This window comes from Neomonachus schauinslandi, chromosome 1, assembly GCF_002201575.2.
Source record: "Neomonachus schauinslandi chromosome 1, ASM220157v2, whole genome shotgun sequence".
In the NCBI taxonomy this organism is placed as follows: Eukaryota; Metazoa; Chordata; class Mammalia; order Carnivora; family Phocidae; genus Neomonachus; species Neomonachus schauinslandi.
Window position 1 is genome coordinate 9,923,187 of NC_058403.1, and position 18,342 is coordinate 9,941,528.

Genomic DNA, 18,342 nt, shown 5'->3' on the forward strand with positions numbered 1-18,342 from the left:
GACAGTGTGCAGTATCGTGTAATGCAAAAGCCTAACAGAGAATGCTTTAATTGGGTTGGACTGCATAGAGCAGTTTATACATTAATTACAGGGTTATGCAACCGTGCATCTTTCCACCTTTGGTGGTATTTTTATAGAACCATTAAAAACGACACCTGGGCGCATTCCCCCCCACCCCCAGTGGTGGCACGTAGAAGCTTTAGCCGATTTGAGTGAGGTTGAAAACTGCCATCCAATGACTTGGCAAAGCCACAGTCAGTTGTAGCTGCTTGGGTACAATTCCAAAGCCAGGAGCCCAGGGTCTGAGTCATTTGCAGGAAGTAGGTCACAGGGTGTGGGTCAATGAACAAACTTAAAGAATCCTCAACAGTTCCAGCTAAGATAAGATTAGTATTCCTCTAGGCAGCTCATTGACGACATATGTGTCTTTTCGTCTTGGGCTCCTAGGCACGTGGTAAGGTCAAGTTCACTAGAGGCCAGCTGAGGCTTTGCTTATTGTCATGACTTGGAGGATGCCCAGAAAACTCCAACTGTTGCCTCACCAAGCTGTAAGGTTCTGCTGTGGTTGGTATGGCAGATAACCCGGAGGAAGGCAAAGCAGCCCGGGGTACAGGCCTTCAGCTCTGCCCCCTGGTGCCTCGTCGAAACTTCGGCCCCGACGATTACGGCGTAAGGTGAGGCTTCGGCAAATCCCAGCCTTAGAGTCATCTTTAAACTTGACCTGTCCTACGAAGACTCTGCTGGGGGAGATACATATTCGTCTCTAGCGAGGCCCACAGAGACAAGCCAAGAATGCGGGCAGTTCGCTGACACATCCAGAGCCTCCTCTCAAGCATCTGGACACCTAAGGCTGAAAGCATCTGGGGAGTTTCTAAAATGAAATATCAGAATTCATCTGTGTCACCACTTGAATTGCTAAGTCATTAATAAGTCTGAGCCAGCTCTGAGGGGGCAGCTGCATGTTACGGCATTCAGCTCGTAAGACCCTTCCAGGGAATAGTACATACAGAAGACAGAAAAAAGACTGACGTGGGGTCAAACCCAGACTTGAGTTTATCAGGGAGCACGGGGACATAGGCTTGATTATCTCCCACAAGGGATTTGCACTGAGAAGCAACAGGAAACATGCATCGTGTTTGGGTATTAATAAATATCATACAAGGAATACATACATTATTATTCTTTTAAATATTAATAAGGTGTCAACACTTGGTAAGCTAACCTCGCACCAGTCTGGGAGACAGCAGGCTCTTGAGTTTCAATTCCTGCCTTAGTCAAAACAGGAGTAAGTAAAAATCATGTCTTTTCCAGGCACCTGGGTGGCTCAGTCGGTTAAGCGACTGCCTTCGGCTCAGGTCATGATCCTGGAGTCCTGGGATCGAGTCCCGGGATCGAGTCCCGCATCGAGTCCCGCATCGGGCTCCCCGCTTGGCGGGGAGTCTGCTTCTCCCTCTGACCCTCCCTCCTCTCATGCTCTCTCTCTCTATCTCATTCTCTCAAATAAATAAATAAAATCTTTAAAAAAAAAAAAGAGAAGAAATGTAGTATGTACTGGGGGCCATGGAGGATATATGTGGAGAATGGCAAAGTTAATAAAAAAATAAATCAGGGAAGGAGATCTTTCTTTGTCTTGGAACTGCACAAAGCACAATACTTTGTTAGCACTTAAAAGCAACAAGAAAGGAAGAGAAATAAGTATGTGTGCCCACGTGCAAGATCACCCCGTTTTTAGTACCTCCAAACGGGCATGTCTTCTTCCTAAGGTAGAGGATGAGCTATGGGATATTCTTTGGTCGGTCGCATGAGAAGGGGCTTGCTCCAGAGAAGCATCCCCTCTGGTTCCTCCATCTGCTATGAAGTCTTCTTACCGAACTCAAAGTGTAGTTAGCGTAGAGCTACACTGAGCTTTACCTACAGGTCTGAATTAGCTTGTCAATGCCTATTGAAGTAGAGAAAGGCAAGGCACTGAACTTCCACAGGTGAAAACAAAAAATAAACAGTCTCGGGTTAGCCACTGCCTTGGCTCAAAATACAGGATGTCTCTTTTCTTTGTTTTCCTTTAGACTCCTAATTTCAGTGTGTGCATAAGAGAGAACTCTGATTTCATCTCTTTACTGAAAAGATGTTCATTTAGGAGGGATAAAACCGCATAATTTTGCTTTTATTATAGCAGTCTTTTCATCACAAAATTCAAATGCTTCCCCTTTTTTCTCGGCTTTACAGTATCAGCAAGTTGCTAGACCCTTTGAGGGGTCAGACACTCCGCAAAACATTTCCTTTTATTCTGTTTTTCCTTTTATAGTTTCACTTAGGCTGTTACAGCCTTTACCAAGGGCTGGATTCTCCTGAGCGGATGCCCAGCGTCTTAAGTGATGGGATCCACATCCTGGCTGAACAGCAGCTTGATGCCAGGGTTGAATTACTATTGAATAAGCAGCAATGAAATTGTTATCAAAATAATCAGTAGTTCCAAAAACCACAAATAACAACAACAGGACCCAAGTTGTCCTAAATCAGCAAAGACCATCGATATAATAAGAGACTGAGTCACCTTTCTCTACCATCCCTCTCTTGCAAACTCTCCTCGGCTATTTTCTTGCACAGCCTGGGGGAGGGCAGGTGGGGGAAGGAAGGGCATTGCTCAGAAAGTAAAAAAAAAAAAAATAAAAAAATAATTGACATCACTTAAGTCACATGATTGGCAAGAACCAATTAAGATGGGCTGTGGAAAGGGGAACAGTTAAATTTGTAATTTGGGTTGTGTGAAAACTTCTTTGGGCCTCATAAACAACCACAGAACCACAAGTTGGGTAGGCTGGCAGTGTCAGAAAACTGCGCCCGGCATAGTGGTCAGCAAGCAGGACGAATCACACTGACTGCAAACCACAGGGTTTCGCAGAGTGGTGAGCATCACCAACCCACAGCCAAGACGCCGCTTTTTTTTTTTTTTTTTAAATCTTGAACAATTTGAATATTTGTTTTCACAAAGGTACATTTTTCAGAGGGCTCAGGGAGCCCCAGAGGTATGGGGGGAAAAAAGAGATGCAGGGAGCCATGGTGGGGCATGAGGTGACAACAGTGACCTTTCTTGGTTTTCACTCCAAAGGTGAAAGAAATCATTGAATCCCCCGCCTTCAGAAGAGGGTGCATTTTCAGGAGGAAGCGATGGCTTCAGACAGCATATTTGAGTCATTTCCTTCATACCCACAGTGCTTCATGAGAGGTGAGTACACTCTGGTCTTTTGATACCTACTTTTGTTCAGCTTTGCAGATAATGAAATGGCAGCCTGTTGTAACCGGGTGCATGTATCTCGGGCCGATTCCCCGTCTGTTTTGTGGAAAGAACTCAAACCCAGGCGTATGATTACAAGGCTATTGGATTACTTATTCATCAGACGGCAGCTCTTCAGAAATGTTTTAATAAATACTTAGCTAAGCTGTTGAAGTGTTCGGTCGGTGTGTGAGAACTTTGTCAAGTGCAAGTAAGTTGGGCTGCTCCTGATTAAAGTCGGACAGATTAGAAAGCTGGCGAGAAGCTCCCCGGGTTTTCTTTCCTGCCCCTTGCCTGCATGGACTGTGGCTGAGGGTCTTGAGCTCAGCACACCACGGAGCCCACCCTGCAGCCGGCCCCGGGCTTTAGCGGGCACATGCCCAGCCGCCCAGGACGGCGGGTGCCAGTGCGGGGTGGGGGTGGAGGCCGGGCGCCCAGACACACGTTAGACCAGCCTGGGGACTTCAGGGGCAAAGCGACAGGCAGCTCGGTTGTCCCCTAAAGGCAGAGAGTACAGGAGACAGGCGGATTCGTCTGGGTTAAAAACCACCAGGATGGGGCCTCGCTGTGCACAGAGACAGCTAACGTCTTTCAGGGCAGGAAAAAAAAAAAAAAAAAAAATGCAAGTTGTCCTGTACAGAGGTCTCTCTCGCAAAGAGCAATGAAGAAATTTCCTAAGCCAAGTGTCGCGGCTCTGGGTCATTAGATTGTGCGCTTCCATTTAATAGGGACAGCCAGTGTGGAAAACCTGTCTGCAGTTTTGCAAGCGGCCTCTTGAAAAATGTGCAAAGCTGTAGTCGGAGGTACGGCTAGGAGGGTATGAGTATGTGTGTGCATGTCCTTTTGTGTATCTGTGGTGAGGAAAGAGGGCCGTGCTTAAACAAACAAAAATAATAACATAGAAATGTCATGAAGGCATGGCTGTGTGTCGGGGCACGCACTCTGACCAACGCCTGCGAAATGTGGCTGCATGGTTTGGCAGAGCCTGCGTGGAGTGGGACGGGACAGGGGAGTAATTAATTTTCTGGCTACAACCTCTCGCGCGCGCACCCAAATAGTATCTGTGACTCATTATTTATTCATACAGCCAAATGAGCAGGGGAATGCACAGCGCTGCCAGTCACTTTGTCACAACAATGCTATTATGACTGCCGCAGAGCCTCCGTGTTTCCGGGTCCCTGAAATTTAAAAACTTGACAAAGCTGTGTGTGTGTGTGTGTGTGTGTGTGTGTGCGCGCGCGCATGTTGAGGGTCGGGGGGAGGACTTCAGGAGGAGGGGAAGAGAGCAAGTCATTAACTGATTCAAAGCTTCAAATTAGAGGGTTTGCAAGTCTTTCCTGGCGGCTGAGGACATTTTAGTGAAGTTGAATCATGCGATGTGCGTGAGTCACTGTCCCTGCCGCAGCGCCGGGTTCCCGAGGCAGAGAGACCGGCCGCTGGTGAGAAGCTGTGGATGGCTCCCGGCTGCATTTCCTCCAGGCCATGGACAAGCAAAGGAAGCAATAGTCGCAGAATAACAGACAGAAAGATCTTCCTGACTTTGTTCCACTTTCAATACCCTCCAGGCCATTATTGTTTCCTAGTTTATCCACTCAGGAAGGCAGGTTCAGGAAGCTGGAAAATATTCCACCGGGCAATAGATGGGATTCTGTGCGCTGTGCGGGGCTGCCTTCGAAGCGCTCATTACTGGCCGGACAGCAGGGACAGTGAAGGGACACGGGGACCTGCTCAAATGCCAGGAAACAGAACGAGGCCTGACACAGAGCCACAGTGCCTGTGCTCATGGAGGTCACTGGGCCGCCCCAGGTTAGGAACAAGGGGCAGGTCGCTTTCAGGGGAGCGGTGTGGAGACAGCCCTGACACCCGAATCAAGTCTCAGAAGGCCTCATGGAAAAAGGCCTTGTTCACGCCTTGGTCTCAGGAAAAGGAACTTGGGGCTTTTATGATCTCTACCTTAATAATATCATATGGAGATTGCATTTCAAGTGAAATCTTGGCAATTTCCCCAGTTAATTTTATCAAGGTGACCCACCAAGGTGAGGGTTGACACTGTCTGGATTAGCCATCCCCAATCCGTGGCGCCAGACAGGTGGCAAAATGTCATTGTTCTTGGTGCCATCTGGTCACCACCCTCTCAGAGTTTTAACCCTATTCCCGTAGATCGGCCCGTAGCAGTGCTCAGCCCCCTGGTCACTTCGTGCTTTGTATAATTTATGGCGAGTGTTCCCTCCCCAGCTGCAGCTAGGACCTAGAGGGGGAAACGGCGTCTTGTTTTCTTCCTGGGATGGTACTTTATCAGTCCGTGCAATCCTCACAGAAGGAAACCCATAACTCATTTTGGGCGAGGTACGCATGTGAAACGTGGCCGGGACAGAGAGAGCTGGGGGACCAAGCACAGCCCGGTTCCCTAGTCGGTGAGAGGCATGCAAAGTGACTGTGGTCTACCACAGAGAGCGCCACGCTCTTCCCACCACACCGTGCCAAGCGCTCGCTTCGTTTGCCTCGGGGACGAGGTAAGACGTGATTAAAATTGCCTGGCATGAACACACGTGGTTGGCGACACGACTTTCTTGCACAACCCTGATGTGCATCCTCTCATGAGGTGCGAGGTGCCGGCCCGAAGCGCGGTGGTAGGTGTGGAAAGGAAAAGCGGTGGCACAGACGTACTTTTGCAAAATCCCTCAGGTAGCCTCATTCTTAGAAGTGGCTTAGTGGTCTATGCAAAGCCTGAATGCTAATATGCCTCTGAGTTCCTAGAACCACAGGTAGAAATCTCAGCGAGGCTGACTCACTACTGTCTTCTTGGAGGTGGCTTTCAAAGGGAATGGCAGAATCCGAGCCCAAATGTATAAGGTGCGCTCCACTGTAAGCATCACTTCTGGCTCAACCGAAGGAAGAGTCCAGATCACAGAGAGCCATAGATTAAACTGGGCATCCGTAGTTTGCAATGTGTGAAATCGGTGTGGTTTTTCTAGGGCCACCGTAACAAAGTACCCCAGACCGGGTAGCTTCAACATCAGAAATGCCTGGTCTCCTGATGCTGGAGGCCAGAAGTCTCATGGATAATCCTGGTGGAGCTTTATTTGTTGAAGGCTTCAAGGTGTTGGGAGGATTGGTTTCTTCTGAGCCTCTCTCCTTGGCTTGTGGAGGGCGGGCTTCTCCCTGTGTCTTCATGTGGTCTTCCTCCGGGCATGTCTGTGTCCCAGTGTCCCCTCCTTTAAGGACACCAGACATATGGCATGAGGGCCCGCCCCTAATGATCTCATTTTAACAGCCATCACCTTTGTAAAAAGCCCATCTCCAAATACAGTCACATTCTGAGGTGCTAGGAGTTAGGACTTCAACATAGGAATTTTGGAGGGGACGTGGTTCAGCCCACGACATGCGTCTTAGCAGATCTGACTCCCTCTGGCTCACAAGGAAACTGTGCTTTTCCTTGGGTGCTCTCCCGGATGCTGAAGAATCAGACCCTGGCCCCCTCTGTACAAAATGGAGCCTCGCATCTTGAAACTGTCCACACATTTTGAAACTGAGAAAAAAAAAAAAGGTGCTAAAAATCCATTTAAACTCATAATCATACCCTTTGCCGTGTCTTTGCTTTGCACGCTAACAAACCTTTGAAAATGACAAAGCAATTCTGAAATGTTTAAGCTTTAAAAGAGCAGAGAGCTGTCCCCAAAAGGAGCCATGCCTTGGCTCTGCTCCCTCCAGCAGGGTTGTCCCATATTTCAGATCCTTCCAAGACACAGTGCGGGCGGGTGGAGGGGTGGGGAATGGCGGGCCACCAGAGGCCCCACCCCTGCTCACACACCAAGTGCAGGCCTAGTGAGCAACCAGTAACAGAAGCATCTGCAGAAAGGGCTGCTGATGTGGGAGCTAAACAGCAAGAAGCCTTTGATAGCTTTTGGATTGAAATTAGTAGCTGGGAGAGTCCTTTGTTCCCTTGAAATAGACCTGAAATGTGTGCTCAGAAAGGACTTGCCCCATTACTGAGAAAGCGAGGTTGGGTTTGATGTGGGGCAGAGGAAGGTTCCAAGGCCGCCACACACAGATACTTTCAGAGCAACCAGGGCTTGGCTGGGCTCCGTGTAGAGGAGAGAGCCCAGGGGTTTAGAACAAGGAGCACTGGAAGAAGGGAGAGGGCTGAGAAAAAAGGTGCGTGCATGGACAGCCCGATGATGATGGACTTCACTTTTCCAGTTTTCTGACTTTAGCCAAGCAGCTTCTCTAGTGAGCCTCAGTTTCCTAGTCTATAAAACGTGGACAGTGGTACCTCTTGTGACAGTCGCTGTGTGGCCTGAATTAAGTAACCTATGTCCAGTGCTTAGCACAATCACAGAAATGGGCTGGAAATATTAGCCTTGGCTATCCACATTATCTCAGATGACACTCTGGGAAAGGAGCGGTCTCGGCATCCCGGAGGACACTATGGGAGGCTCCCTGGAGGAGGTGATGCAGGAGTTGAGGAAAGGGTGGAGGGTGGGAACCCTGAGGCGAGGGAAGGGTGGTCTAGGTGGGGGGTACAGCGTGGGCAAAGGTCAAGCGGCAGGAACCCCTGTGGAGCATGGGAGGTGCTAAGTAAGTCAGCCTGATGGCTTTTTTTTTTACCGGCATGTCACCCTTGCTTTACTCAAAAGTACCCACAAAGAGGACCAAAGAAGAGCCTGGGCCCTTTATACAATTCAACTGAACAAGCGTAGCTTTTAAGTATCTAGGCCAATTGGGGTGTGTTGCAACATCAATCTTGAGCGATGTTTCTCCTCCTTGAGAGTCCTGGTGCAGCTTTCTTTTCCTTCAGGTCCTTCTTAGTGAAAAAGCCCTTTCGCCCTAGGACCACACGCAAGTCCTTCAGGCCTCTGAGAGGCTGCCTATTTCCGTAACTTTCATGACATTTCTGATCATGTACTTTATCAAAGCCCAGAAAAGCAGTTGCCCGGGCTGCCCCTCTGGTTGGGGGAGGGAGCTGGGGCCTGCACAGGAAGCTCGAGCTCATTTTCAGTTTCTCAGGTAGCTTCCTAGTGACCTAGATGAGTCATTAAATGTCTCTGAGTCTCATTCGAGTTCTACAAAAGGGGCTGGTGATATTCTAGACGTGCTTGCCTCTGAGGTACAGAGCTCCTGTTTGAAATCTTCGAACGCATCAGAGAGCCACCATGGAGCACATACACATGTTCTTAGCTTCGCAACATGAAGGGTCTTATTATTATTATTATTATTATTATTTTACTTCCAGATAGGAAACGGTCATCCCACCATTTCACACACGCAAAGCATCTTCCCACATTGGCTCAAAAAAATCTTCTCTCTAATTCCTACTCTTTAGAGAATCCTCCAGAAGCTGCTCTGGCACCTGAACAGATATTATAATCTGCAAAACACGTTCCTAGCAATTCTGGTCCCTCCTCCTCCGTGCCACCAATCCCTGGCGTTAGCCTTTTTGCTGAGTAAAATAAGCCTTCGGCCACGTGTCTTCCTTGGCGTGTCTCTTCCCTGCCAAAAAATGTCATAGCTGTGATGGCCCAGAGTGGTGGAAAGGGAGCATTTCTTTTAAGAGTTTTGCAGGCCCTGAACATAATCAGGGAGTGCTTTAGGAGAATTATGGGTGGTTCCTGGTACACAAAACAGAACTCAAAAGCCTCAAGTAACCTTTGGCATGCTGGAAAAGTCTGCTTGGTCACTCTTCTGGCTTGCCGCCTCCCCACCCCCGCCATTGTCAGAGAGACACACTCTCATGCTCTCTTAGCTTTGTGAATCTCTCGCTCTCCCTTCTTCTCCCCCTCTAGTCTCCTGACAACATGAAATGATGCCCCAGAAGGGAGAGAGGAGCTAAGATAGAGAAATAAACCATGGATCCAAAATATGATTGCAAGGATGCATTTTACCACAGTGACATAAAAAAGTGTAAACTCCTGCTGGGGTTTATCAGTGAGAATTCTGTTAGGAAACTCTGCCTCCAGTGGCATGAGCAGCCGGGTACTGGCCTGTGTCCTGCGGCAGGCCGTCCAGGAGTACGGCCCCACGGCTGGTTTGGTGGGGCCGGGATGCTCCTGTGTTTTGGCCTGAACCTCAGATCTGTCCAGGCAGGAAGGAGATGTGAGGCCTCAATCCCTTCCCTCATGAGGCTGTCTTTTGCTTCAGGAAAGGAAGCCCGTCTCTGCAAACTTCCCCTTATAGATCTTGTAGGCCAGACCCATGTCACAAGGCCTCTGGCTGGAAGGTGCCTGGGGCAGAGGAGTCCTCTTTGTCCTGCCCTAAGAGCAGAGGAAAGCAGAGGGGAAGGTAGCTGGACCCCTGTGCGGCATCTCCTATGACAGCAAAAACGGTTCCTAGACTGCTTCCCGATGACATCCCGTCACATCTGTCCCAACACTTTCCTTGTCAACAGTGCTTTGAAAATACACATAGAGAAACCCCGAACTCTTTAAGTTGTGGATGCAAGCTGAGGCTGGGGCAAGGTGATGTTTATTCTTGGTTTACTGACAGCAAAAGAGGCAGGAGATGGGATGCGGCGGGGCCGGGAGCTAGTTACATGGAGTCAAGGTCGTGCCTATGTTCTTTGTGGAAGGCAGAATCACACTTGCCTCTCCTGTGAGAGAAGAAATGCAGACAGCCTCAGCCCACGGGTGTGTTGCTTGTCCAAGAGCCACCCCACCTGGTCTTGGGGCTGACGTATCGGTCAGTAACTGGAAATAGTTCGCTTTTCCCTGGCCCTTGCTCTTCTGCATTCTCAAAACCCCACGGTCCAATCCCCCACAACTTTTTTTTTTTTTTAAGAGAATTCTTTTCTATGGAATTTCTTGAGTGGAACTTTTTTTTCTTTTTAAGTTGTCATCCTTAACTCTACTGCAAGATATGTTTATCTTTGATGGAAATATGACAGCAGATAATAGCCCTCTATCTAGGAGATAGAGCATTTATTCACACCTTGTATTTCTGCAAGTGATAGATTATTTCTGCTTCGTAATGACGGGCCCTGTCTACTTCCTCAGTCGGGATGCCAAGCTATCTCCCTGCAAGTCAATGCCTCCCTAAGACAAAAAAAAAAAAAAAAATTCTTTATTCAGTTTTTCCCTGAAATAAGAAAGAATGTAAATCTTTCATCTTGTTGTGCCATAAGATAGGTGTGCACTTAGAGAATCATTGATTTGGTGTGGGCCAGTGTCCTCCCGGCCCATGGTCCTTATGTATCTTTTCACATGGTCTTCCTTCTAAACAATGAGCAGTTTAGGGAGCCCACATGTAAAAGGTCATCAAAAATAGAAATCCTAGTTGGCTCGTTAGGTTGGCCAATGGTTCTGCTGATTTCAAAACTGATGCTTCTTTGTGTCAACTCGCAGCCCATGCTAAACTGATTCTGAATCAAGGACATGACTTGCCAAATCTTGAAACCTGGTCCATTGAAAGCAAGAGTTACATGGCTCTGACATTTTGCAAAGCTTCTACTTTACCTTCCTTGCTAACTGTCCAACTTTTACTCCTGGTGTTTGGGATGTCCTCTGCAGAGACCATGACTCCTAAAAAGAACCTTTTCTGATCTCTGACGGCGAATGAAATCATAAGATGGGCAATATATCGACATAGCCTGGGAGCACCAAAAGCAAACCTCTGTCTCTCCCTGTCCTTGAGAGCTATCTTAGTCCTGAGCAGCACTTCAGTTCTTCTGAAAATGTATAGGATTTCAGACATTCTTTTTTTTTTTTAGTTTTTTATTGTTATGTTAATTACCATACATCACATCATTAGTTTTTGATGTAGTGTTCCATGATTCATTGTTTGCGTATAACACCCAGTGCTCCCTGCAGAACGTGCCCTCTTTAATACCCATCACCGGGCTAACCCATCCCCCCACCCCCCTCCCCACTAGAACCCTCAGTTTGTTTTTCAGAGTCCATCGTCTCTCATGGTTCGTTCAGACATTCTTTTTTCATGATTAGATCTTAAAGAAATGGCTAGAAACTACTGCAGTGGTCAGTTTGCCAGATAGGGGTGGGTTTAAAAGAGCAGACGAGTCACTTAGAATCCTGAACATACTGCATGATACTCTGTGGTCGCGGCCACCCTGGGGCGAGCCTTCTCAGGGAGACCAAACAGGTTGCCAGAGCTGCTCTTGCATTGATCAAAGTAGAAGCGATTTCCTTTTGCTATGCAAAAAATTTTAGCATGCATATCCTTCAATGGTTATTTTTTATGTTAGCCTCAAAATGTGTGAAAGGGAATGGAGATAAACTGAAATACATTGGTTTGGGGGCCTTTTTTTTTTCCGGGAGCAGTTTTAGCACAAACCGCAGTTTGCTGCCCTTTATCACATAGCTTCTGCTGCCCTTTGAACTATGTGCACCAAGCCCCTCATTTCACACCACGGCCCCTCCCCCTCCCGGCAGTCACAGCTGGACCTGACACTCACCCACTTTGCAAGGGCATAATCTGTAAAAATCTGAAACTGCATATATGTATAAAGCCCATCCAAGGGTCTGGAGGACCTGTGAGGAAGGAAAAATAGCTCTATGCTTCGGGAGTCTTCTGTCCCGTCCCAGCCCTTTACAGGCTGGTGTACATAATGTGGCGGGAATGGGGGAAAATGACATCGCATGGGCCCTGGCAGGTGTGAACAGAAACTCAAGCTCCAACAGCATTATTATTGAACATACTGTTTGTTTATAAAGATCAGAATGGCTATTACTCCCAAAGTTCTAGAGCAGAGGGGCAATTATTAAGCAACCTTAAACAAATACTAGGACTGTGAAGGGGGTGGGGTCATGCAAAGATGTACAAATGACAACAATGGAAATTCTGTTCAGCTGTCAATCATCCTACATCATTGCTTCATATTAAAAAAAAAAGAATCCATGCCTCCATTACACTTCCCACTTCTCTCTGGGTTGTGTTCAAAACAAAGAGATCATTGTATCAGAGAGGTGCGTGAATCTGTTTAAATAACAAATAAACTATGAGACAGGGTCCTGTATAATGCTTTCTAGGTTATGTGTGTGTGTGTGTAGTTCTATAGAGATAGTTCTATATAGTTTCAGTTGGCATTTGAAACTAACTAACTGTATAACTCTCTAAATACAACTGTATGTATTACATATGATACATAGTATGTAACATGTAACACATAATATATAATGTATATTTTGGTTGGAGTGATCTTAGACATCACTCAGCCCTAGGGCCCCAGAGACATTCACTTTTCCAAGGTGTCACAGCTGGTCAGCACCTGAGTTAGAACCAGGAGCTGGATCTGCTGGGCTCCTGTCCCCTAGCGTTTTGCAGACACTGGACATACATAGGTAGCAGATTCCACCTGGGAGTCTCCATGATTAGCAGACACCTCTCTTAATCTTCCTTAATTGCTCTTTTCATTGATCAGCATTTACAGGCTAAATCCCTTTCATTGTGGGGAAACTTTAAGCAGAGCCATTTATATGGAGCCCGCAGTTTAGGAGCACATTAGGAATGAAGCTGCCGTCAAAAGAGCCTCCTCTGCCCGCCCTGGTGTGATTTGGATGTTCTCACCCACCCTGTGGTCTGGATGTTCTCTTTTACCCAATAAACCCATCAATGCCTTAGCTAAGCTACCCACCACATACCCGCCACCCCCTTAAGCAATTTTAGGGTTAACCAGGTTGGTTTGAAAGAGTGTCTCTGGTGAAATCTGAATTATCAGAGGAACTGCAAGCGCGCATATTCACCCAGCGGGGTGAAAGATGGCTTGGGCCTGGGCTGCCAAAAAGAACCCTTGGAAGTGGAAGAATGCTGTCTTCCCACAAGATTTGAACCCAGGCTACAACTCCATCAAGGATATATGTCCTCACAACACTCCTGATTCAAAGCACTTAGACTCTCCAGTAGCCTCTCTCAAGAAAAATACTTTTCCTCTCTCCAGCTTTCTCTCTCTCTCTCTCTCACACACACACACACACATACACACGTGCACGTGTGCGCACATGAACACTCACAGAGGCTAGCATTAAAAATCTGCATACCTTAGAGAACCCACTGGGATTTCTCCCCATGATGTACTGAATTGGACAAAGCTTTTTGTAGGGGAACAGGAACTTCTGATAGTCAAAAGTCGTTTCCAAACTCTTTTGATCATGTGACATACAAATAAAACTTAATTAGCATGCTTCAAAACCTAGGCATAGTTTTTTACTTATAAATGACATGCTTACTCTACTATACTGGTGTAATTATGGCATATACATCATAAAACACATCCTAAAAACAGAAATTGAAATAAGAGACACCTGAAAGTGCAAGTTGTGATGCTTTTTCTCCCCTTCCCCCCCCCCACAAGAATACCTCAATTTGACAAAGAAAGTTTCCAGATACCTGCAAATTTCTTATCTTGCTAACCAGGACTCAGCTTCTACAAGCAAACCTTCACCTAGAAGCTTCGATTGATGTTTCCCCATAAACTTCACTCCAGAAGGAACCCTGTGTGCTTAACCATCAGGTCCTTTTCAATGAGCTGTCTTTGATAGGGAGACCAGAAAGACAGGCCTGACCAGAGGGTGTGGGTCATGGCTGGGGGGAGGGGGAGGAGGGCAGGGAGCCCAGGGGGTTGGTTTCTACCCTGTCACCAGCACTTACCACCTGTGTAAATTGAAGCCATTTCCCCAAACCTGCAAAGCCCAGGTTTCTCATCTGTGAAGTGGGTACAATGGTCCCTACTTTGCATGGTTGGCAAGAGGGTTTGAGATAAAATGGATGAAGCGGTGGATACATAGAAGAAGTCAGTAAGTAAAAAGTGTGACTCTGAGAAATGCCACAGAAGGTGTACAGGACAGAGACTAGGGCAGGAAAGTAACCTCTGCTAAGCCCAGAACATGGCCCTGCAGCTATGCCAAGAGCTAGCCACGTGCTGGGATGAACAATTGGGTCTACTTCTCTCACCATGGAGCAGCACAGAAATGATCGGTAGCATTTCTTGGCAGATGGCTGAGCTCACCAGTGTTAAACTGATCAGAGTAAAGCTAGTATTTATTGAGCATAAGCTACGTACCTGCACGGCATGGCGCCAAGCATTTTCTTGTGTTACCTCATCAAATCCTTCGCACAAGCCTAGGAGAAGGAGTTCTTGTTTCTAATCCGGTTTTACTGAGGGAACTGTGGCATGCAGAAATTAGGTAACCTGCTTGAGGTGAGGCTGCTAGTAAATGCAGGAGCCAGATACAAATGGAGGTGTTCACTGCAAAGCCCACAGTCTGTCCGTAGGGAGGTCACCATTCTCTTGGTTTGACAGGTGATGTGTTAGAGACTGGTCGGGGCCCTTGGGCAGCAGGTGATGCTGTGTGTGTTGGGGGTGAAAGGAGGTTGAACCTCAGGTGGCTTTTAGCGGGGGGCATCATCCACGATCCAGGACTGCTTACATGACACTGGACACAGTCAGTGGCCGGGGGTCCCTCCCATCAGCGTCAGTGCGGCCCTCACCCACTCCTTTTACCCTCCTGGCCCCTCCCCATCAGAGCCGCCCCCAAGGGAGCCGTTCGCGTGGCTCCAGGGCAGTCCACAAGAGAGACTTCTCTAAGCCAGCGGTGCTCAAACCAGAGGGTGAGCCGGAATAACCTGTTCCCAAGACGATAGTGAAGTGCTGGTGTACGTGGGGAGAGAAGCCACCACTAAGTCTTTCTTCCCAGCCAGTTGTCTTAATCTATCAGTCTGGGAGTCCAGCAGGGGTGACCCTCTCCTGAGGCAACGAGGCACTTTCCAAAAAGTCTTAAGGAGGTGCTCACCCTCGGGATCAGGGAAGGCTGGCCCTGCACGCTGGCATGACTCTGAGAGATGGCACCACCTTAAATTGGTGTCCCAGGCGCCTTTCTTGCCCCATCCTGGTCCATGTCCAGGGACCAGGTACAGAAGAACCCACAGAATGATCTGGCTGGTCATCAGGGGCCTCATTCCTGAATTCATCCTCCAGGAAGCCCCCCAGAGCCTGCACTGCCATGACCCTGAGCCTGGCCAGGGTTTTCAGTGAAGGTCCCAGCAAACACTTGTAGCCAATTATTCCTACAGTTGAGATAAAAATTCGACCCGGAAGCAGTTGATTCACCTCTGACAGCAAGAAGTGGCCTCAGTCCCTCCTGTAAACAGGACCGTCTACACCACCAGGGGCCAGTTGCAGAACAAGAGACCCACTCCCTGGTGAGTCTTTGAGAACAGTCTCTCCGTCCTTTGGCAGAAACATTTATCAATTTCAAAAGTCCTCTGACATCACTACAAATCCTGTTTTCAAGTAGGTGGGTTTGAGGTTTTCTTTTTCTCTTTAACCTTATTGGTATAAAAGGCATTTCTCATCTGATTATTCTATAACCAGTCCCACAGAGTCACAGAAAGTTCCTTCCCTTTTTCCTTGGGCTCCACGTGGCAAAGGGTGCAAGAATTAATTACGTTTCCCCCCAAAGCCTGCTCACAGATGGGGAGAGGCCCCTGCTCACAGAGAATGCAGGGAGCCCGCCAGGCTCTAATTGCTGCTATGCAAACATCTTAATGGGAACAAATTAAAAGGTGCTCAAGCTAATTATTCTCCACAATAAAAAAAATAATAATAGTAAACTAATAAATCTCCTTTAGAAAGGTGATTCTGTATTACCTCAAATGAGTTGGCTTTCCTTATGCAGAGTGTGCAATTGACAGGGACATAAAAACTCCATGGTGTACACTAGAGATTATATTTTGGGAATTCTTATGACTTAGAAAATGCTCCTGCATGCTTATTTAGAGCCATCTGCACACATCTCAGGGCCTGGCCTGCCCCGGCCCCACTTCCCTTCCCCCCTCCTCCTCCCCCGTCTTCCCTCCATGATCTCCACTTGACCTTCAGCCAGGCTCTGGTTCTTGCTGGGGAATCCTGGCCCCCAGGCATACAGTGGCCCCCCTCTGAGGCCCAAGCTGCCCACGTCGGCGAAGTCAGGTTAGGCTTGAGCACATAATTCAAACAGAAGAAGCTGGTATCATTTCAAACAGCCTCATCTGTCCCTTCCATGTTCCAATAAAGACCATGTGGCCTGAAGGAGTAGAAGGCAGAGAAGGGCCCTTGGTGCCCATCGCCGTAGATGAGCCTGGACCACTCTTTCTGTGGGGCCCCTGATAGGTTCTGGAGCAGGAGGATGAGAGGGAGGAGCCCCACCTCCAGGCTCCGTCAGATCCCGCGCCCTCTGCTCTATTGCTAGAAGGACAACCAACATTCACCAGGTGCTTACAATGCATCAGGCACGTTTCCACCATCAACCCTTTTAATAAAAAACCTTATGAGAAAAGTACAGCTTTTAATCCCCATAGGATAACAATAAAAAAAAAAAAACCACACTTGAAGCAAAGCTGGGTTAAGAAAACAGCCCAGGCTACAGGGCTGGCGGGAGGCAGAGCCCAGCCAGAAGGTCTCTGGCTTACCCCCTCCCATCCTATGATGTGGTGGCTGGGCTGGCAAAGGACACATCGTGGAGTGTGGCAGAGGATCCCGGGGCTGACTCAGGGTCTCAGCTCCGGGCTGTGTGCACCCTTGCACTGTGATCTTTTGCTCCCCATCCCACCTGCATAATGACAGGGCAGGTGCTCGAGACCCTTCAGTGCTGACGTTGTAAGGGAAAGGCATGAGGCGCACTGAGAATTTGCCTTCCATTAATTCTGTGCTGAATCGCTCAACCTCACCACTGTTGACTCTGGGGATCAGACTATTCTTTGTTAAGGAAAAGCGCCTTGTGTGTTGTAGGACGTAGAGCAGCATCCCCTGGCCTGCACCCACTCGATGCCAGTGACCCCATCTCCCCCAGTTGTGACCCCCCCAAAAATGTCTCCAGACATTGCCAAGTGTCCTCTGAGAGATGAAATCACCCCTGTTTGAGAACCACTGCTCCAGAGAAACCTTGGGAACCAAAGCACCAGTGTTGCTCCCCAGTTACTTATGGGTCGAAGGAAATAAAAAGATGTGATAATTCGGACCCTTTCTAACATGTTTGTATCCATCCCACCTGGTGTGACCCCCTCTCCGCCCACCTTCTAACGCTGATTTAGGCGGTCCATAAAAACTGACAGTCCATGAGCAGGGGCCTTGAAATTAGGGTGCTCAACCATATTCCCCGTAACTGAGAGCAGAAAACAATAGGCCCCCAAGATTCCAGTCTGCTGAGGACAAACAAGAAAGAATTGGTAGACTGGGATTACTTTTTGAAGAAGCCAGGCCTGTTAACCTGGCCTTCAGTAGTTTTTCTACGGCAAGGGAGAGAAAATTAGGTACTCCTGGAACAATGCCTTCAGGCTGCTGGGGCTGGCATACACCATGATGAAAATTCAGGAGAAGGAAGTCATCCCATAAGAAGTGACGAGAGAGCATTATGGGAACGTCAAGTTTTATTGAGCAAGTACTATTATGTAGCATTTTTTAAGGACTAGGCCCTGGGTTAAGTGCCTACAAATAGGAACTCTCATTACTGTTGTCACATATACAGTGGGGACAGTTAGTCTCCTCGTTTTACACAGAGGGGACTGGAGCACAGAGTGGCCACACAACTCATCCAAGTTCACACGGCTGGGAAGAGGCATGGCTGGATTACCCCCTTGTCTGGTTTGGGGTCTTGAGTGCTTAACCACTAAACTGGGCATACTTAAGAGATGGTCTTCTAGAGAGGGTATGACCTGGGCACTCGTGTCCTTTGGAATAAGTTAAAAATGAACGATCTTGTCCTCTAATTACAAACATCAAGGGAAATAGGATGGTGAATTGACAAGAAAAGAGCTCTTTGCTGTTTCAAAACTATTTGAAGTACTTGGGTTGCACTTCTGAATCCTGATTTTGAACAAATCATTTTCTTTCCTTTTCCATATTGGGTTTGTCAGCATGTCTTTGATGAAGACTCTTGATATCTAGAAGAAAGGTAATAAAAAAGACCAGGTGAGGATACTTTCAAGGGTCCATCCATCCATCCATCCATCCATCCATCTATCCACCATTTAATTAGTGCCTACACCTTGCCAGGGGTTGTGAAAAAAGGGAAAAGGGAGACATGAGATTATTTCTCAAAAAGCTCAGAGTCTCTATGAGAATACATTTATAAACAGAAAACCTTCAA

At 47.7% G+C, this 18,342-nt stretch overlaps 1 protein-coding gene across 1 annotated transcript in view; it reads left to right on the top strand.

Annotated features, from left to right (window-relative positions):
- Positions 1-3,165: 3,165 nt before the first annotated feature.
- RUNX1 (RUNX family transcription factor 1) overlaps positions 3,166-18,342 on the top strand; it is a 245,514-nt gene continuing 230,337 nt past the window's right edge. The window contains exon 1 of the mRNA XM_044919441.1: positions 3,166-3,223. Within this exon, the coding sequence (XP_044775376.1) occupies positions 3,166-3,223 (58 nt within the window). The remainder of the gene's footprint in view (positions 3,224-18,342) is intronic.